Source organism: Phoenix dactylifera, chromosome 3 (genome assembly GCF_051530095.1).
Source record: "Phoenix dactylifera cultivar Ajwa chromosome 3, Ajwa_hap1_PhDact_Kaust_v1.1, whole genome shotgun sequence".
NCBI classification, from domain to species: Eukaryota; Viridiplantae; Streptophyta; class Magnoliopsida; order Arecales; family Arecaceae; genus Phoenix; species Phoenix dactylifera.
Genome location: NC_143192.1, coordinates 37505375 through 37528377, shown reverse-complemented (window position 1 = coordinate 37528377; position 23003 = coordinate 37505375). Strand labels below are relative to the sequence as shown.

The 23003-nt window shown below is 35.1% G+C and overlaps 1 protein-coding gene across 2 annotated transcripts in view; it reads right to left on the bottom strand.

Annotated features, from left to right (window-relative positions):
- Window positions 1-543: 543 nt before the first annotated feature.
- NODGS (nodulin/glutamine synthase-like protein) overlaps window positions 544-23003 on the bottom strand; it is a 33721-nt gene continuing 11261 nt past the window's right edge. For both annotated transcript variants that reach the window (XM_088718222.2, XM_088718223.2), the window contains 10 exons: window positions 19758-20026; window positions 17579-17751; window positions 16095-16215; window positions 15962-16014; window positions 15756-15885; window positions 14812-14957; window positions 13995-14186; window positions 10125-10357; window positions 6544-6686; window positions 544-894 (listed from right to left, as the gene is read on the bottom strand). In XM_088718222.2, coding sequence (XP_088574348.2) covers window positions 832-894; window positions 6544-6686; window positions 10125-10357; window positions 13995-14186; window positions 14812-14957; window positions 15756-15885; window positions 15962-16014; window positions 16095-16215; window positions 17579-17751; window positions 19758-20026 — 1523 coding nt within the window. In that variant the 3' untranslated portion in view covers window positions 544-831. The remainder of the gene's footprint in view (window positions 895-6543; window positions 6687-10124; window positions 10358-13994; window positions 14187-14811; window positions 14958-15755; window positions 15886-15961; window positions 16015-16094; window positions 16216-17578; window positions 17752-19757; window positions 20027-23003) is intronic.

Here is a 23003-nt window from a genome sequence, read left to right as displayed (position 1 = left end):
AATCAATGGCCTAGCTCAAGCTCGGCCTAATCTGGCTTTGGACCTACTTTGGCAGGGCAGCTTGACCTCGAAACAACTTTACTCTCAAGCTTGGTCTGGCTTTGGACCTACTTTGGCAGGGCAGCTTGACCTCGAAGCAACTTTACTCTCAAGCTTGGACGGACTCTACCCGATCCAGCCTCAAACCTATTCTAGCTCATGGATTTGAAGCACATGGGACCATAAAAAGAAAAAAAAAATGGAGCTTTTAAATGCTGGATCCCAACAAATTGATGACACCCAGCAACCACCCACACCCATTTGTCCAACAAGCAAACCATTTTGGCTTGAAAGTTTTGGATATATTATGGATCAAACAATTTCAATTATTAAGTCTGACAGCCGCTACAGGGCTGTAAAATGAAAACTATGAGAATAACCCAGGGATGTCAAAACTAGGTTGCTTCTCTTCTATCATAGAGAACATGATTATAATCCTTCTAGAAGAAAGCATGCATGCAAACAGTTCAGCGAATTAGTTGTGACAAGGAGCAAGAAAGGAAATGATGCAAGATGAATTTGTTTTCATTCATGATGATTTTTCTCATCCAATAAACAAAAAGTTGGCCTGGAAAATTGATGCTTGTTGTCACAGAATCTCGACAGTCACCACTGCTGAATAACCATTACAAAATTAATGGGAGAAATGAGAGTGACAACATTTTAACTGGGTATGCAAGTTAAACAGATAAAACTATGCATGCGTTTGACTTGTCTTCTAGGCCAGGACTGTAGTGATTCATAAGATAAATGATATTTTCTCCACTACTCAACCTAGAAACATTTAGCTTACTAGTATCGGTGAATGAGTTCTTTGTATGCATCTTTATTCTTTCCGTAGTAGTCAACCTCTGCCTGCATCAGTGAAAAAGAGAAGGCATGGAATTAGAAATACTGAGAAAACATCAGTCAAAAACTTCACCTCATGGTACTTGAAAATCCGCGGAATTAGATCTCTCTTCTTTCTTTTTTTTTCTCATAGGAACAAATTGTAGCTCATTTGACAAGGCCAAGTTAGATTCATCAAAATCATTTGAGTCTTTCATTTTCAGTTCAGCAAATTTGACATGGTCAAGTTGGCTATTATGTCAAAATCAGTTCATCTTGTTGGAAGAGCAGCTCAATTGTCTATGGTTTGTAACAAATGGGCAGTGCAAGAACATCCCAAAGAAATGCATTTACTATCATGAACATTGACGACAATCCCTTTAAAAAAAACAAAAAAGAAAGAAAAAGGCTTCACACACTATACCGTTAAAGTTATAGAAGGATGGGAGTGAGGATTTGAATAAGAATATGAACTATGAGAACTGACTTCTTCCAATGTGAAGTGTTGGTCTCAGAGATGTGTCTCCATACATACACACAAACATACATACATAAGGAATCCTAATTTTCTAGAAAAATCCTACAAAATCTACATGTTCAATTATGAGAATCCAAAACCTTCTTAAAGTCTCTTGCTATGACCAAGTCCATAACATATGTAAGTAAACATTGAGCGCATTTAAAAAAGACTGACATAGTTATGACTTATGAGACAAAGTGACAACTGTCTTGAGTGATGATATCAGTTTATTTTGAAGACCAATTGCTTCTGCTAGATATGCTTCCTTCATATGATTCCTCCACAAAAAGCTTCATATTGTTTATATGCTATTTATCTCTTGATTGCTCTTATTTCTAAAGTTTACCATTGATTAATTTGGTATAATATACATAAAATTTTACACATCATGTACCTGTTAGACACCACATTTGTGATTCAGATAATCTACAAAATTACTAGCTTTTTTTCTGACAGAAATAGCTACATGAAAATGCAAGGTATTGGCGATATCATAATTATTATCTGTAATTGCACATCAGGAAAAATAAACAACACAATTGCGAAGCAATTGCTACTGCATCAAAGTATGGATTTAGTTGCCAATGGCACAAGGCATGCTGACCAGTGGTCAGCTAGCCACATGCCATGTCTTGCCATACCACAGCATGCCAGAACAAGAAAAAAAAAGATTTAAAAGCCCTTTCTGAATTGAAGTATGTTAAAGAAGACAAGTTAATAGGAGTGATACCAACTCATGCCGACTGCTTGTACCGACCAAGCACGATATGTGATGGCTGGTCTTATGTGCCGGCTACAATGGACTAGCATGGCCCAGCACTAAAAAGCATGCATCAAAGAATAAACGTAGGTGTGAAGCTTCAATCAAAACTAAAATGTTCCAGTTTTGCTCATTTCTCAAAGTTTCACCTGGAACTAATTGATAGGAGTAGGACAAAAACTTGCATATCCATACCAAAAGTTTTGTGAATTCTAAGAAGCATTCTGTCAGGTTTAAACACAGATTCACATGTCTTGGAAAAACTGCTGATTTTGAATTCTCAGAGAAAGCTAACTTTTTGATATAAGGTATGGTATCTTATAGCTTAAATCTCATAGATAATCGAGCTGTCATGTGCAAATTTGTCACCAAAAAGCAAATCATGTATTGTATTTTAACAAGATGTCAAACTTGTTTCTTAAACCATCAAAGCGATGCCTCCTGTGGCCATAAATAGGAGCACAGTATGATATATCTAAAATGATGTCTGGTCATTTTCTTGACTTTTTTCTCCTTTTTTTTCATTTCTGATTTTCTAGGCGATCAACCATGCCAGGTTCAGACCAGGTCAAGCATGGCCCAGATGTGACCTATTTTCCTTCCGGTCAAGATTTTGGACCTGGATCAGCACATTGACTAACCCGTTAGGTTGGGACAGTTCCAAGCAAGTATATTAGGTCTATCAAGTAATTTGAGCTAGTTTAAGTCAAGCATAGACCCAACTTGATGCATTTGAGTTCGGGTTAAGTCAGGTCTAGGTATGTATCCATGCAAGACAAGAAAAATGCACCATTTGTCCGATGTCTGGAAGAGGTCAACAATGTGCATCAAGCCTTCACAACCCTGCCCCCTCCCTCCAACCGCCGTGGGAACTGGATAACACACTGACTTGAGATAACAAATCAAGAATGCCTCAAATAACAATTTAAGAGAACAAAAGACTCAAGATAACGATAGGGTGATACAAAAAAACAAAAAATGGCCTAAATGGGGATTTCCAATGACCTTTGGCTTTGATGCCATGTTATCTAACAGCTAGAACCCAAAAGCTCTAGCACTTTGGGAAGAGGTTAACAATGTATATCAGGCCTTAACAGAAGGAAACCCAATAGTAATATAAATATCAAGTGAAGAACTAAAAAGGGTGTTTGTGCAAAATGCCACTACTAAAGTCATTGACAAGGTCCAAGAATGGGGTGATTGATTAAGGGGCTACAGAAGCAGTCATGAGTATTTGGCAGAGTTGAATCAGCCAATACCGGTTAGGTAGAAATGGATATGACCCCGACCAGACTTGGTTCTTTGAGCAAGTCATTTTTCAAACCCAAACCTGACCTGTGGTCCGAATGACCATGTTGGACTGCTAATGACCAATTAACAGTACTAAATCATCTTTTTTGGGCTGAAATGAAGAAATTGGAGCCGGAACTACTAAATTCAACAAAAAGGACACTCAGGAGACCCAGCCTAAACCAAAACCAAGTTTTGCAAATCATGGCTTGATATAAAATTACCTATTAATGGTGAAATCAACAATACATATATGAATGATGATTGTACAATTCTAAAGATTAAATGAAACAGATGTAAAATAATTTGCAATGGAAAAGGTTATACATTGAGTGTAAAAGATGAACAAGCTCGACCAAATAGTTACCGCTTATTTTCTTAGTATCTTTTTGCTACCTTTTCTTTTACTAAGTTAATAAACATCAAGAAGTAATAGTATCCATTTGGCATTGGAATAATTACATGTTTTGAGACTCTAAGAAAAATTGTCAAATCAATCATTCATGCTTTCTACCATGATTGTAACGAAGTTGACAGTATTGATGGAGAAAGATTAGCATATGTTAAGGCACAAACCAAACTTCCACAATATAATTATAATGGGACAATTATTTGGCAAGAACAGGATTATATCAGTAGTTGTTGATGAGAAAAAGTTGCAGTGTCTTTAAAAATAATCATTAAATAGGATATCAGCATTGTGTGACAATAAAAAGTTTACCTCAGATTCCACATCAAGGCATTAAAAGTTTGTCCACTAGTTTCATCTCACATTTGAAGTCCTCATTATAGTAGCAAATAAAAATCAAACCTCAAAAATGGCATCAAGATCAGGTCAGGGACAGAGTACAAACCATAATAACAGCAAAGGTGGAAAACTAATGAAATAGGAAACTCCATTAGTACATTTACGCAGTTGATGAACTCATCACGCAAAATGGCTCTAAGAAAGCAATGGAGAACATGGTTTTGATGAAAGGGCACGAGAATGTCATAAACTACTTGGAACTAGATATCATGATTCAACATGATATATTGGATCCATCGAGCATAGTACTGGAAAGGTGCCAGCTTACCAAGCGGGTAAAGGCTTTGATAGTTGAACGTTGAACCCCAGGATCCAACTATCAAAGCCTTTACCAGCTTGGTAAGCTGGGGTATTTGTGGGAAGGGCTACCTCCCGTTGCTTAGAAAAAGAAAAAAAATGCACTCAGAGAGAGAGAGAGAGAGAGAGAGAGAGAGAGCACAATCTTGGAAGATAGGACATCTTTATCAGTACGTGTATCAAATTTATCATCACAGTGATAAATTCATTGTTGCACTATTTTTAGTTTGATTTTGAGTTTCTACGAGAAATCTTGTGTTCCTCAAAATAGTGTGGATCTTTTAAATATCGAAAAGTTTCTTCTTAAAAACCTATGTTTAAGTGTCAGAGGGGGCTTTAGGTAAAGGTCCAGGAAATATAAATGGTACTTGCAGTGAAATTTATGGTTGTATTTTTGAAGTCCGTCACATCTCTATTATTCAGAAGCATACTTTTTTTTCTAAGTTCATCATATTCCAGATAACATCCTCCAGTTAATGTCAGCATTAACTAACTGAGTCATTACAAAGAGGTGGGCCTGTAATAAATGGACTGTTTGATTTCTGTATGGATATTTGAAGGAAGATGTTGTACTAACACAACTTAAGAAAAGAACTTGTTGGGTTGGGAACGGTTTCAATGTTACTGGAGTAGTCCAGAAAAGATGCACACTATGACAGAAAACAACAAAGGGCATGTTGTCTTTTTTCCTAATAATTAGAAGCATGCTAGTTGAAATGGTAATAATTGTCCAAAATCCAGTCTCATAATTGATGCTTATCACAGAGTTCTAAATAAAGAGCAACATGATTACCATGGCAACTTTGAAACTCATAACTTCATGTAAGGCCATCCTACGGGGATATTGGCCACTCACCACTCAATTCACCTTATTTTGAATGCATTCTATAAAACCTAATACTGGCTATGAATTATAAGATGATAGGAAAACATAGAAAAAGAATGAGAGAAGACAGATCTACAAATCTATGGAAAAAAGTTAAAGCCTCCAACTTGATGAAAATATATGCTGTGCCTGCTGGATAAATAAACCATACCATTACTTATAGTCCAAACTCCAAAGATTTAAAAAATATTTTTTAAAAAATAAAACAATGTTCTGCGGTTACTTTCCTATGCACTAATTTCCGCAAGCCATTTTTCCAATGGTAAAGAAATGTTTTGATATGATTTATGGTTTGGAAACACTCAAAATGACAGAAATGTGAGGAACAAGTAAGCCCTTGGGATCCTTAATTATATAGCCTACCATAAGTTTGACACGATGACTAATACTGTAACTAAAAAATGTGAATTGTGATTACTTGATGGATGGTTAAAAACCTGCAAAACTTCAAAATTTTGTTTCTGACCATTACGGGTGTTGTATGTTATGATTGTTCGTGCTGATTTTCTGTGTACATGACGGACCATGAATCTTCCAGCTAGGGCAATAGACAATCTCTCTCTCTCTCTCCCCCTCTCCCTCCCCCTCCCCCCCCCCCCCCCTCTCTTTCCTCTATGGAAACAAAAAAGTTATAAGAAATAAGCCAATAGAATGGAAGAATACTTGCTCACCCCATCATGAACTTGGATTTATCAAAAATTGAAACTCAAATCTCAAATCCAACCAAAACAAGCAATCAATTGAACCATGTAACTGTGGGTCTCATCAAATCTTAATTATCCCCATATGAGATTTCCTTTAGGACCTCTCCAAACACCAATCCAAGCTAAATCTCATGCCACCTAGTCCTACACAGAGCACATCTCTTTATGATCCATGACAGAACTTTTATGTTTGTTACAAATATATGATTATTTTGGGATCAATTAAAGCAAAATGACTAATTTTTTTGGACAAATGTCTAACATTGATATACGTTCATGTAAGAATAGCATTACATTGTGCAATGTCTGCTAATTTTTGAGTTAGTTTATAAGTCTGACTACATTAAACTGATTAATACTTGGCTTGAAAAGCTTATTAATAGATGAAGGAAAATACTTCCAAGAGCTTACCTTGCGAATCCCAATAACAGCAGTTACAAGTTTTTCACCGACTAATTTATTCAAAATCTCATCCCCAGAAAGTGCTTCTATAGATTCACCCAATTCTTTTGGCAACCTTCTAAGTTTTGAACCATGAAAAGAAGGATTCGTTTCTGTTCCATCAGTAAAAAAAGAAATTTGTCAGTTAATAAGATAGTCCTATTGTCATTCTCCTTTTGAACTGACAATAAATGTAATGTTTGAGGTTGCATAAGAGAGAGACATAAAAGTCAAAAATTAATGTTCACTAAGTTTATGAAAAAAACATCTGCAAGTACAAACAATTTGTTAGTCTAAGAGGAATGTAGTTTTACCATTTTTCAGGTTATGATACCCTTTTTTCTCCACCACATGCAATAAAAGAGGTGGTTCTTAACTCAACATATCTAATATGAGGCTTCTATCATGGAAATGAAATCACAACTTCAAAAATTTGAAGACACAAGCACTGACAAGAGTAGAACAAGCCATAAAATAATATAGAAAAAATTCTCATGCTGGGCCTCTTAATTACTAAGTGTTAAACAGAAAATAATGTTCACTAGCTATATCCTCTTGAAACTCAAACGACAAATGGTTAGTAAATCCAAGAAAATGTAAACTACTAGTAAATGTGATCATGCAAACTTAGCTAAACAAATAAAGTATAATAGAAACTAGAAGTACTCATGAAAGTATGCAACATCTCTTAGGAATATGTAACATAAATTTGCAAAAACAGTATCAAAAATAGAATGTGGGCGTGCAAGAAAACAAGTTTTCAGAGACCTGCTTGTATCTTGTCATATTGTATGCATGTATACCCAATATATTTCATCACTGTTGAAGACAATACCCTAGAAAAGCCAACAACCATTTGTTGCTTGAGACATTTATATGGTACCAATAGGATGATTTAGCAATTAGATGTTAATTAATTGAATGACACGCTAGCATAAGACGAGCATTATAGGAAACCCTCTTGATCGAATTGTGAATTCATAAGAGAACATTTTGCTGTTCCTTAATTCTATCCTCACTAGAGAGAATTGGGAGTCTCGTCTGTTGCTGTTTATGGTGATGAGATAAGATGGTAATGAATGTCCAGTTGCCAGATTAGAAAGCTGCACCACCACTTGGAAGCTTTGTAACACATTAACCAGAGTTGAGAGCAAGTTTGGTTGAAACCACACTATCAGGAAAGATTAAGTTCTCGTGTATGGTCCTCAGCATGCTGTTGACCTTAGTTATTGGAGTTAAGATGAGTGTGATAGTAGAACTGAAGCAGGCATGGGAGAGCGAGGAAGTTGACAACACTATCAAAAAAGTTAAGCATGTTTAGGAAGTGGTTGTAGGAGTAAGATGTGGCACCTAATCTAAATGATTGTGGTTACCAAGTTGTCAACCTGAGGGATTCTTGGGTGCCAGTTTTAGCCAATGACACTTTGATGGCTAGGCTGCATGCAGCAAGTCATGATGTTTGAATTGGCCCACTTGGTTTGCAAGATCGTTCAATAAGGTATCCATGACCTAACTATGGATAATTTTTAAATAAGTCAAAATAATTGATAAAATAGTCAAAATAATTGATAAAATAATCAAAATCTAATATTGGCTAGTTGTCAAATGAGAATGATAACATTACCATCCTCAAATATATTCAAGTAGTGAAGCTCTATCAGTAATTCGGAATGCTTAGAGCCAAGATTTCCGATCTCAGTATTGAAACCCGTACCAACACCATGTCGTATTGTATTGGTATTGCTAGTATGGGGGTTGGTTCGGTGTACTGAGACTCAGGCCTCATATCAAGCCTCAGTACACCGAACCAATATAGGAAGGTATGCACTAGTATAGCAAACCTTGCTTAGAAAAATAAAATTTTTATATCCTTCTCTAAAAAAATAATAATTTAACAGATGTACTCTGACTGGATTCTTAAAGGGGTAAAAGATGGCGCATATTTGTACTATACAACATTTTTCTTAGACAATGTGTCTAGAATGTCTAAACAAACCTTGGAAACAAATTATTATGATTATCCACTATTTCTCCCAAGGTTTGCCATACTAGTAGATCAGGCATGATGCACCACACCAGTACCGAATTGATACTTGATACAGAGGGCATATCAAATCTCAATACCCCGAACCGACCTCTGTACCAAGCGTATCGACACAATACCAACATGGTACCAATATAGGGTCTGATACCGAGATGACAAACCTTGGTTTCTCTAGTATATAATCAAACCTCAGTATCTGATTAACATAAACATAAGATATTTTGGCCAAGTTAGATAAGGTTCACAACAGATTATCAAGGACCGATGCTACATGTTTTTATAATGAAGGAACCCGAGTGCAAATGATTGTTCAATTATATGTGAACCATCTTATTTCAAACATTTTGGACAAACTTGGATGATTTCTGGATGCTATTTATGACCCCAGACCTATGAGAATGCCCAATGCGTACATCTCACATTGTGAGGCATGACTTTTTAGGTCCACATTTCATTATAGTCCAGCCACTACTCCTTGTAGGACAAGAAATCCTGGGGCCATGCCCAAAGGTTTAAACCTGTTAGTAGTAGGAGCCATCCTATCTTGGTCGCATCAAAGTAGTCTTATTTTAGAAGTGTGGGAGAAACTCTAGGGAGGGTTTGTCTAGGTGAAGCACAATTTGACTAGAGGACTGACTGGAGTTGAAAGATGAGACTAATGCAATAAATCAATGCACCAAGTGACCCCAAATTCCTGTATATGCTATTTTTATTGTAAAAGAAAATTGCACCTGCATGTGCCACCAAGGTGCACAGTATGCTTTTCCATCGTGTGTTATACCTGGCTTTCAGCTACTTTTATAGTACTGGCTTCACCACTCTCACATAGTTTCAAGTTTCTTATTTAAGAAGAAAAATCTGAGACCAATGTTTTATTTTACTCTTTTTTCTCCTGATCATTTCATCTACTGTTATTATCTTTTCTGGCTGAAATGGTTCCATCTGAGGCTGGGAGGCAGTAAACTTGCAGCCTGCTTCCCTGCTGTATGCCACAGACTGCGGAGAGGCTCAGCTGTTGCTGCTGCTGCTGCTTGCAAGCCACACCATGGGTGGGGAGCTGGAAGAAACATATAGCTGAGAATCCATACTTGATGTTAGGGTTGAGGGGAGGCCCTTATGGGGTGTACCCATGAAGAGAGAGAGAGAGAGAGAACGACAGAGAGAAGTTCCAGTGGACATTCTCCTTGCTAACGCATGCTCATGAGCGCATATCCATAATAGTTGAATAGGATTCTTACTAGTAAAGATCGTCATTGAAAACCCTAAAACACTTTTAGGATCAAGAGAGCGGTTTGGTTTGAGTAACAGTATTCAAATTTCTTTAGGATGCATGAAATGCATATGGTAATCTTATTGTAAGCAGGACAAAGAAAATTGTATGCTTTATGATTAATATGAGACAATGGCCACTTTTTTTGTCATGTGTATCGAGAGAGAGTCACTGTCACAAGATAATTTTGGTCTCAACACAATATTTTTTTGGGTATGCATTGTGATAAACTCATACCAATAGGCTCAGGCAAGGTAAGACTTCTCCGAATGCCATCAATCCCAGCAGCAACTATTGAAGCTAGACCCAAGTGAGGGTTTGCACACCCATCTAAGGACTTGATTTCAAAGTTGCTTACAAGCCCATTAGGCACACCAGGGGGGCATGCAGTCCTCAATGGAGCTTCTCTGTTTTCTTTTCCCCAGCAAAGATATGCTCCACTCCATGTATCTGGTTGAATCCGGTCATAACTACATAAAACACATTCAAATTATTTAAAGCATCAGAATAAACTATGTAATACAACATACCCCAGCATAAAGAAAATCAACAAATTTTGAAATTCAAAAGCATGCAATACAAGGCAATCTAATATCCACCAAAATTACCATATACAACTCCTGTTTGATATAATCTTCCAAGAAGGTTACATTTAAAATAAAATTACCCCATAAAAGCATTTGGTGCCATATAAACAAACAAAATACACATATGCAGACTCAAATTATTCTCAACACAGTCTGCAAACCATAATTACATGGAGTAAATTGTATATTATGCTTCTAATAGAAGTGTGCACAAACTCACACTTTAAACATTCACATACATAACATACTATGTATGTTGTGCTCACAATCTCATGGACATATATGACATAACGAAAATGTGCTCTAAACAAATCACGGACAACTGTCCATGGATCCAGTCAGAGTTGAAAGGTTAATTGAAAAATAGTAAATAATGATAACAGAAAGCCTGAAACATGAGAAAATTAGTAAATAATGAACAGACGAGCAAGTCTTGTTATATATAAAGTCTCCACGCAGGACTTGTAAAAACAGAAAATTCTTCAAAGATGCATCATAGACTCTGGCGGAAACCCCTATTTGAAGTATCATACAACAAGGTTTTAAGCATTGACCAATGCTAGCAGACACGGGGAATACCATACCAACTCAGTATGGTACTGGTACAGCTGGAGGTTTAGCATATGCTATAGCAACACATGATACAGGTTTTGTACTGACTCCAACATTGTACCATGTGTTGGTACTTGGTATAGGGGTCTACCGTATCATACTAATCCATACCAGTATCTTACAAGTACAAGGTCTGGTACTAAGAAACATTATCACATGATGCCACTTGAAATCAATTTTTGTACTTGCTGCTCTAAAATATTGCTACGTTAAATATTTTCATATTGTCCCATGATCATATACTTAGAAAAATAGATCTAATGTAATCAAAAGAAGCTGAAGGTATCATGTAATTGTCATTCTACCTCAACCTTGACATGTAGATGTTAACCACTAACATTATATGCAAATTATCTGATTGCACAGTTAGAACCTTATCCTTTAAAATTCTCCTAAGTTCTTAGTTCATCATGCCCTTGTTGATGGCTTCATTCAAGTTGGTGACCAAAAATAAAAGATCACGCCATATAAAATGGACTTAACATTGTTGGGAAATATAATTCAAGATGGAAGAAGTTATGTCGATGATACATTGAGGTTTGCTATCTTACCACATACCTATTGGATGAGCCTAATGTAATGAGCTTCTAATTTTCATTTGTTAGTGCTTTGATCAAGTAGAATTTCCTTCTACCCATCATATTTTTTTGCTTATGCCCTAATTTCATATATACTTGTTGAAGATCAGCTTTACTCATAGAAATTTGGTCTCTAATGTACTTTTATCTTGTTTCGCCTTTATTAAAAGATATATAAGCAATTTTCGTGATGCTTCTTGTTAGAGCAGGAAAAGGGGTTGCGTCCCGTCACGAGGTATCGTCCGCTTTGGAAAGTCCCCCCCGCCTTTCCAGGATGGGAGATACCCCTCACAGCTTTGTCCAAAAGGCGCCTCGCAAGGAAAAGGGGATGGAGACCTCTTATAAGCACAATCCTTTCCACTACTCAAGCAATATGGGACTAAAGGTTTGTGGTCCTCCTTTACACCCCTAACACTATCCCCCCGAGTGGAACGGATTGTGCGGGAGGAGGTCCACGCACTCAGGGCGCCCTATCTGTTAGAGCAGAAAAAGGGGTTGCGTCCCGTCACAAGGTATTGTCCGCTTTGGAGAGTCCCCCTGCCTTTCCAGGACGGAAGATATCCCTCATGGCTTTGTCCAAACGGCATCTCACAAGAGAAAGGGAATGGAGACCCCTTATAAGCACAATCCTTTCCACTACTCAAGCAGTATAGGACTAAAGATTTGTGGCCCCCCTTTACACCCCTAACACTTCTTACAATGAACAATGTGCTATGACAAACATGAAAAGAAGGTTTCAATTCAGTATAGAAGCAATTATAAGAAGGCACCACCACCAATTTAAATTTTAAACAACAATAAAAGTCCGTCATAACCATAACCATCAGGCCTTGGTCCAACTATATGGGCTCGGCTACATGGATTTTCATTCATCAAGCATTCCCATTCAGGACTATATGAATTTTTGCATGTTTAACCACGGGAGTTTCAATTTTGCATGATGGCCCTGGAACTTTGCCTTCGGCATAATTACCTTTTCAAATATTTTTTATTTTGCACAAATGCCCTTGTGGTTAACTAGCTGCTAAACTAGCTTTACTGGCAAAATGACACATACCATCTCCAACATACCATTCAAACTTAACCTTTAACCATGATAAGATGATTCTGTTCACTGTTTGGCTGACAACCACTAATGGTAGCAAATGGAAAGAGAATTAGTGCATATATATGAACTGGCTTACAGGCAAAATGCATAATTACAGAATCATGCGCGCAAATCAAAACTTTTGAGAGCCCATATGCAAAAAAAAAAAAGGTTCATAATTTAGATAACACCTAGAAGGCTCATGAAGCAAAACGAAATGTTTTCTTTAATTCTAAGACATTGACTGATAAACATCTCAATCCAAAGAGTCTTTAAGAGAGGCAACAAGAGTGGCTTACATCGCATGCATGGGTGTAACCTAGCATAAAATTTTATTAGAAAGATCATAGAAGTTGAGAATTGTTCAAAGCACGTTATTTCCCCTAAATATGTGGTAAGGAGCGATGGACAAATATATGTGGTCCATGAAGATTAAATAAGGAAATGTTTAGAGAGGGTACATGGCAATTGGAGATTATGTCGGAAAGTTGGTAGTAAGTAGACATAAAAGTAGCAAGTGAACACATTGGTTGCACCGGGCAATCCCCAATGGTCATACATCTCCTTTGTTTGGAGGAGATTCTTGGTCCAATTATTGGAATATGCCTACTCAATAATTTGGACCTGGAAATTTTCACAAGCATGATCTTCCTTCCCTTTATATATAAAAAGAAAATAAGAAAATAATCTTGGAAAAGAAATTAGAAAACTATTATCTTTTGTACCCCCTCCCAACAACCCATCCAACCCACAATCCAGATGCTTTAAGGTCTTTTTGCCTCTTATAAATAATAACTTTATCCTTCAGTTATCTTTTCTTAAATTGCATTTTATCTTTTAGTTATTCTTTTTCCTTATAGTTATCTTTAATAATCGTAGGGACTGTTTTTAATTCCTCAAGTAATCTACACATTAACTAAATAGCCTTACGAAGTCAACTTTTACTTTCACGATGAATGCGTAACGAATGCAATCAATGCTTGACGGACCAACTAAAGCACTGCCCATTGCTTATCAACCAATCGCCAATCATTTTTTGCTCTAAATAGAAATAGTAATACAAAAATAAATAGTGTATAGAAATATATTTCAAAGATGTAATCTTCAATAGCAGTAAAGAACAGCTCATAGAGGCTCGACAAGCACTTAAGTATATCACCATACAACTGTGACATCAATTATTCGTATTACTAAAAATATATCATCCCTGGTTAAGAAAATCATTGAATAAGGGAAATGTCACCTATTTGGAAGTGGAGCTGTAAATGCTAAGATTGAAGGAAGATGATAGTAAACTCCTGCCATGAACTGTTCCCCAACTTTTGACATTCCATATTGAGTAGTCGGTACCTCGGATCCCATGAAAACATTCTTGCCATTCTGCCACAAACTTAAATGCACGTGGCATCCAGAGCCAATATCATCCAAGTAGTACCTATGGGAATAGCAAGAGATGAAAAGAAGATGCCAAGATTAGTAGTTATAATTTGGAAATCTACCATCGGAAATTTCAGAATACAGGCACCTATACCTATTAATTTTTCAAGTCTAATATAACATTTGACAAGGACAAGGTTTTATGAATTCTATGAAATTACAAAGCAGTTGATCCAAAAAATATATATTTATTTTATACATTTATTTATACATTCTTAAGGACACATCTAATATAATATGGGCATGTCACAATGTCCGATCTTTTGAAAGATCCCCTATCCAAACATTTCTGGACGCTAACACTCGACATCAGTGTCATATGTCCAGACTCCAGATAATACAATTCAGTCTGCTACTGATTACATCTCTGGTTCTTTGCATTACCTTCAATTTGAATTTTACATTTTCCTCAAACAATGCTCTAATCTTTCTTGCTTATACCCATGTCATCTTGCATGGTCCCTTAACATTATCTTAGCATCTGCAACATATTAACATTATTTTTATCACTTATATAGTGATATGCTAGAACCTATTGCATAAAAAGTCAGAACAGGATTCACCTTATAATTTGATCATTTCTTTCCTTTACCCTTCAACAATGATAGGGAGCACAAACTTACTTTGGAAGAAAGGTTGCTAATAATCCATGCTTTCTAGCAATAGCCTTGATAGCCTCACGAGCATAGATCAATTTATCAGCTGCAAGATTCGAAGTTGTATGCCCCAATGCTACTTCAAACTGTCCCTTTCCAGATTCTGCATGTAGCTGTCATGACAACAAAGGTTTAATAAAATATATAAACACTAATAGGCTACCTTAAGTGACCAGGGAGAAAAGGTACATTTCAGATACAATATCAAAGGTAACAACACTTCAAGCATATACAAAATGTCATAGATGATAGTGAATATGATTGCTTCAATTAAGATAATTAATGATCACATATATTAACAAAGAACAATTGAATTATCAGAATACAAGCTATATGATTTAAGAAGCACCAGCAAGAACCAGAAGCAACATAACCGCACAAACGACGTATTAGCATATGAATCATGAATTTGCTTCTTAATTGTAATAAAAAATTTTGATATAACCAAAACATAATAGTCATTCTTTCTTCGTAGGTGACTACCATTTTGTATAATTTTTTTCCCAATAACTCCCATTGATTCCTTCATTTAGTTTTGTGCCCTAACAAAAGGTCTTATCCTGGGCTATTCTGTAGCTAGAGTTCATCATTAGGTTGGAATATCACAATTGTCAAAATGAACTGCAAGATAAATTTACTCAGGCTGTTGAGCAACATTGGCTTAATCAAGATGCATGATAGAATTTAGAAATGATTCAATCGTGCTTCAGAAGAACCCTCAACACAGTGCAAATTTTACTCGACAGTTAAAGCACTTGAGTTGCCAAGAAAATATTCCATTTATCCTTTAAAGTTCAAAGAATTTAACTTATCCAGTTGAAATTGAAAGGCTATAAGCACAATTTGTGAGGTAGACATAGCATATTATTAGCAAAGAAAAGAAAATAAACATGATGGATATATATTGTTACCTGCTCAACTGAAATATCCATGGATTCAAGAGCAGATTTTACTTCTTGTAAAATAGGAGATACAGCATCAAATCCTGAAGTAGAACAGTAGGGGCCCATATCAAATGGGACCCATTGTTCTTTCCCTTCTCTGCACATGTTCTTTGATCTAAGACCCAGAACGAGGGCAAACATTTGAGCGTAAAAGAACTAACTGAAAAATATACCTTACAACATTTTTGAGGAGATAAAACTCATTTTCAAAGCCTGCATTTACAACCTACACATTAAGAAAAACTGGGTAATATAAGCAAAATGAAGATTAAAGTGCATATTTGACTGAAAAGCTTCTATATGCACCAGATCATATTCATCTTTCAATATTTTTGTGACTCTCTGTAAGGCATTTCTTGGACAATATTCCCAAGCTTCACCAGGCTTTATGTGCATGTCAGCCAATACCATCTCCTCTTGTCTTGCCCTATTAAGCCGAAAGATAGCTTTGAATTTGAATAAAATGACTAACAAAATATCTCTCATTCAAAAAGCATCATTTTAGAATCATTACACACTCAATAATATTAGAACCATGTGTAGTAACATAGATGTGACATAGATGTGCAATGACATGCCCTAATATTATGCAAGTAATATCGGTATACATAAATCAGATCATAATATTACAGCTTAGGCCCTGTTTCGGGGAGTTGTTGGTAGTAGAGCTTTTGGAAGTAGAGCTGTTGGAAGTAGAGCTTTCTGAAGTAGAGCTTTTATAAAAAGCTGTTTGTTGTTTAGTAATTACATTTCTAAAGTGTTGTGGTATTTTAACATGTATTTGGTAAACAAACTGAGAAAGTACTTTTGTATGACAAAATTACCATAAAGGACATTGCATAGTATTATACAACAAAGCATAATAAAATATAACATATATTAATATATAAATATATGATATAGTATAATATTACTGTAATGTAATATAATATTATTATAATATAGTAATATAATATTGTATACTACAGCATAATAATTTAATATAATATTAAATTATTTAACATAACATATTAATGTATTATGATATAATATAATATAATATTATATTTATAGTATAATACAATAATAAAGGTACAAAATATTATAATTATTAGCGTACATTAATTTTTCATAATATAACATAATATTAAATTATTTAACATAACATATTAATGTATTATGATATAATGTAATATAATATTATATTTATAGTATAAGACAATAATAAAGGTATAAAATAATAATAGGAAACAAGAATACCTTTTCTTGCATAGAAGGGAGCCTGATCCACGACTAGGATTCCTTGTTAGGGCTCCAACAGATTTTTAGGTTTATAAAGAGACAAAATATATAATTGTTATATTTTATTATGAGTATTTTGGTCAAAAAAATAACTTTTCGATAACTCAAAATAGCTTTTTCAGAAAGCTCCAAAATGGAGTTTCTTCCAAAAAGCTATTTTGAGTCTTCTAAAAAAGCTAAAACAACTTTTTGAACTTTTTACCAAACACTCTTTTTCATCCAAAAGTACTTTTGGAGGGCCAGAAACTACTTTTTGGCCCTCCAAAAGCTCCCCCAAACGAGGCCTTAATCATGTTTTCATGTAATTCAGGTTTCAAGCTGGCATTCTTATAGATTAGCAGCAACATAACATTCATCAGAATGATAGTACGTGAATAATATTCTTTCAGTCTGAAAATGCATTTAATAAAAATAATGACAGGGACAGAAATATTAACTAAAAAAGAAATTTAAAGAAACAGGCAAATAATTTATAGTAGAAACATGTCAAAGGAAAAAAATATCTATACCATGGGATCCTATATTTTGTTGATAAATCTGGTATCAATCTGATCTCACCCACACCAGTCAGATTGGTCTTATCTGCTGGAGCATCACAAAATGAAGTCATTCCCATCGATGCATGAGTCAAACCCACACCTATGTCCTTAACAACTTCATAAAAACGCTTTGCTGGGACAACCTGAATAAGCAATAGATAAAGTTAATCAGTTTATAAGATGAAAATTTTTGCTCAACTTTCAAGCATCATGTAATTGAAAAAGTGGAGAGAAAAATCAAAAGCTATTCATGTACATGCTGTATTATGGTATAGAATGTGGTCAATAATTCATAGTATCCCATTCAGGCATGCAGTTTAAGGTACTCTAAGCAACTATCCTACATTGTTATAGTTATTTTGCATTGATTGTTGTGAAAAATGAAAGTCCAGAGGCAGTCAGGTCTGGTTTTAAGTCAAGATGTTTCAATTAGTCTAATTCTATGTATCATAAGAAAAACTTATAGGTCACAAATCACAAAAGTTCGGAAAGATGTAGACACACCCATGCTAAGTGCTAATAATTACAACGAACCATGGTTCCTCGTATATATGAGCACCCATGCAGCTATATGTTTAGTCCCATAATCAAGGTTCGTCATCTCAGTACCAAAGCTCATACCGATACCATCCTATTACAACATCAGTATGCGGTACGCTATCCGGCCCGAACCGGACGGTATGTGGCATACCGTACTGGTTCGATACCGGCATAGTATGTCGTACTGATCCGAACCGAGCGGTACAGGGTATACCATACCATACCTATTTGGTACCGCTCTCCGATACGGATGATGTACCGACACTTCGTATGCTAAAAAATTCCGTACCGTAATATACCAACACTGTGCTAGTGTGGCACCGATACAGGGTCCGGTACCGAGACGGCGAACCTTGGATACCGGTACTCAGCATGAGTGGCGTATTGACACAGTACACTAAAAAAAATTCATATCGTACCGTACCTACACTATGCTAGTATGGCACCGATACGGGGTTTGGGTACCGAAACAGCAAATCTTGCGCAGTACAATACAAGACAGCAAGGCATACCGAGTGTCGTACAGTACGAGACTGCTTCTTGGTTCAGTACTAGTATGATACGCCTGATATAGTACAGTATTGACTGATGCGGCCAACCTTGCCCACAATAGTCATGCACTGGATAGATTTTGGGTACTATACAGGACCAAGGAACTTAAATAACATCTTTTGACTAGTTTTTTTGGGTGAAATCCTAGATTATGACATATGATACCCGACCTATGGCTCATGTGGAATAGGATACGCTGCAACACGGGCTCATTTAGGCTGATCATGAGATGATTGTGGTATTTGTGCTTAGAGTTGCGGTACTTGTATATAGATTTGAATTGATTTAGACCCTTAGCCAAGCAAAAATGCAAGGCTTAAATAAGGAGAGTATGTGAGTACTTGTACAGGTGTGTGTTAGTCCCATATCGGTTATGCACTGAGTAGATCTTGGGTACTTATATAGGACCAAGGAAACCAAATATAGCACCTTCCAGCTAGTCTTTTTGGATGAGGTCCTAGGTTATTAAAAAATATGCATAGACAAGATAAACATATATACAAACATAGGTACATGCACAACAATGAATGCATAACTTACATAAGTGCCTAGAAGAAAGTTGTGTACAACCTGATAAACATGAGCATTTCTAACGCATATGCATCAATATCAGTATTGATTTGTAATATTTTGCTCCCCTAAGATTGCTGATGTAATGATTTCAACATTAGCATGCTTGATTCTGCCAAGTGCAAAAGATTACTAAAGACCTCAATTCCATGCCATAAAGACATCACGTGACATAAAGATGAAAAGCTAATTAATATTTTGGTACCCCTGCATGTCATTCCATCAGCAACAATAGCTTAAGTTTTAGGTCTATTTCACGATATAACCATGCTGTAAACAATTCTTAGATGTCTCCCCTATAAGAGTCATTTTTTTCTATTCTAAAATTTCTTTATTTGTTGCTAGAAGTATGTTCTCTTGGTTTACAATTATTGACCTTTTCAGTTTTGTCAATGAAAGATAATGCAAGAAAATAAGACATGTTAAGAATCCTAATAAGAATATACATGTGTCTCTCTGATTTTTTTTGAGGGAAAGACGAACTTACACGACATCTGTGTTGGCCTGAAGCATCAGCCCAGATAATTCGGACAAATACTAAATTCTCTTCTAATGAACCAACCTTGGATGTGCTGTTGAAAGATATGGCTCTTAAGTGATCATGAGATTCAACAATACCATTTAGCTTGTAAAGTTGCAATGTGTTTTGTCTAAAGATGCGCCAAACAGCTTCCACGGCCTCAGGAATTGTAAGATCACCATCATCACATGCAGTTGATAAAACACTAAAAACAACTTCACGTGCCTTCTTTGCACCTACGGAATAATTTTTTTTACATGATTAATAAACATAGATTAGTACAACAAGAATCAACTCGTAAACATATGGAAATATTGCCAGATTGTCATACAGATATGAATGGAGTAGACAGTCTAAGGCCCTGTTTAGGATTGCTATTGGTAATAAAGCTTTTAGAGTTTTTCAGAAATAGAGCTTTCCGAAAGTAGAGTTTTTATAAAAAACTATTTGCTGTTTGGTAATTACATTTTTAAAGTGCTGTAAAGCTTTAACATATGTTTAATAACCAAACTGAAAAAGTACTTTTGGTATGATAAAATGACAATAAAAGATATTACATAGTAGAGTATAATACAATATAATATTACATATTATTACATATTAAAATATTATTATTTTGTATAATATTATTATAATATAGTATAATATAATATTGAATACTATAGCATGATAATATAACATAATATGATATGATATAATAATGTATTATTAATAGTACAATATTACTACAATGTAATATAATGTTATATAATATTATTATAATTATGACAATATAAAATATAATATTAGATAATAATATTGTAATATAATATAACAATATAATATAATATAATGTATTAGAATCTAATCTAATAATGGATTATATTGTCATATAATAATACTATATTATTATTATAATATTATTATATTAGATTGCATTATTGTAATATAATAATATTATATTATATATTTATATTATAATAATATAATCATGTAATACAATATAATAAATGTAAGATAATATAATATATTATCTTGTTATATTATTAATATTATATTATAATATAATAATAATATATTATATCATCATAAAAAACTATTATTATTATAATAATATAATATTATGATTGCATTGATATGTTATATTATGCTTATATATTATATTATAATTTTGTATTGCTATATTATTCTATTATAATGTAATAATAAAATATAATATAACATAATATTTTATTAATTTATTATTATTATTATATTATATTTATAATGTAATAATATATTATGATATGATATTATAGAATATAGGACGTATCATGAGATTTGTTGGTGAGCATTTTCGTCATCAAAAAAATTTCATTAAAACCAAAATAGCTTTCCGACATTCCAGAAAGCACTTTTGGAGAGAAGCTCCAAAATAGAACTTTTTTCAAATAAACGTTTTTAGCTTTCTGGCAAAGCCAAAACAGCTTTCCAATTTTTTACCAAGCACCACTATACCATCCAAAAGTGCTTTTGAAGGGCCAGAAAGTGCTTTCTAGCCCACCAAAAGATTTGCCAAACGGGGCCTAAATGCCCCACACAATAATGTGATGGCAGTTATAACTAATTTAATGTCTGTGAGGACCACTTATAGAAACCCTTTTTCCCTAACCAGAAATTAATCCAAAGGAGAAAAGATGAAGAAAATCCAGAAGAGTGGTGGAGCAGAGGAAAAAATCTCTAGGACCACCAAAAGAGTTGCAGAAAATCCAGAAGAGTGGTGGAGCAGAGGAAAAAATCTCCAAAAATGAAGAATGACAAAATAGTTGCCAGATGGTCTATTCGCATGAAGTTAAGAAATTCTTTGAATTGCCTTATACTGGTAACCACTTAATGATAGACCAAAAGAGCTGGAGCAAATTTAAGAAGAGCTTTAGAAGCCCCAAGGTGTGGCCGAAATCCAGAAAATTTCAGGAGCTAGCTAGGAGCCAGATTGCTGAACTGCCATGAAATCTTGATGAAACTCCCAACAAAAGGAACTTTATTCTAGCACCATCCAATGGTCAGATCACTGCAAGTGAATTCTAATCAACAATATGTCTCTGAAGCCTCACATGAGATCCCTGGCAAGAATTCTAACAATATACTCCCAAGTCAAGAAAGTTGAAATGAAGTTCCTTTAGCGCATTATAAATAGATAGGAGACCTCCAAAGCATATAATTTTCCTGTTTGAAGGCATTTTCATGTAGCAGATAATAATTAATGGAGCATCTTCCACTTGACCCCTCAGGGATTTTCCACCATTTACTTTCTAATCAACAATAGGTCTCTGAAGCCTCACACGAGATCCCAGGCAAGAATTCTAACAATATAATCCCAAGTCAAGAAGTTGAAATGAAGATGTCATTTCCTTTAGCGCATGATAAATAGATAGGAGACCTCCAAAGCATATAATTTTCTTGTTTGAAGCATATAATTTTCTTGTTTGAAGGCATTTTCATGTTGCAGATAATAATTAATGGAGGATCTTCCACTTGACCCATCAGGGATTTTCCACCATTTACTCCACTCAAAGATTTAATGGAAAGTGAGCAGTCCAACGCTATATGGAGTCACAGCAAGATGACTGCACCACACACAGGAGTGCATATCTACAAGCTCTGTATATGCTACATGGCCAGACTACTGACTAAAATAATGCATGAAGAAAAATGCATCATAAAGCATATATAGCTAAACCAATTGAATAAATTTCTTTCTTATACAGGGAAAGGCGTCTTACTAAAGCTCTTCACCAACCCAAAAATTGAACAATTAAAAAAGATCCAAATAAGCATGTTAGTGGAAAAAGTGATTGGTGAAGAGCTTCTAGTTTATAGATATACATACGCAGAGAGAGCTAAAATTATCATCAAAGAAAGGTCTCGATTATTTGATCATGGTCCAGGTTTAGGCTTTCCACAAGTAAAGAGATCTGGACAAGCATATAATGTGAACATTGTGGACAAACTTAAGATTTAAATAACTTAGTGCAAGTGGGGATTAACGAAAGAACCTTATTAACAAATCAGCATTGCTAAATGCCTTGAACCCAAAATCTTGATCACCAATCCAAAAACTGAAGATAAATGAGCATGCATCTCTTCATGGATTATTTGTAACTTGCTAACAAATTTGTTTGGTCATATAGGGAAAGTCTTCAGCTTTTATCGATTTTACAACTTACTCTGGCAAGACAAGAATGGCACAAACAG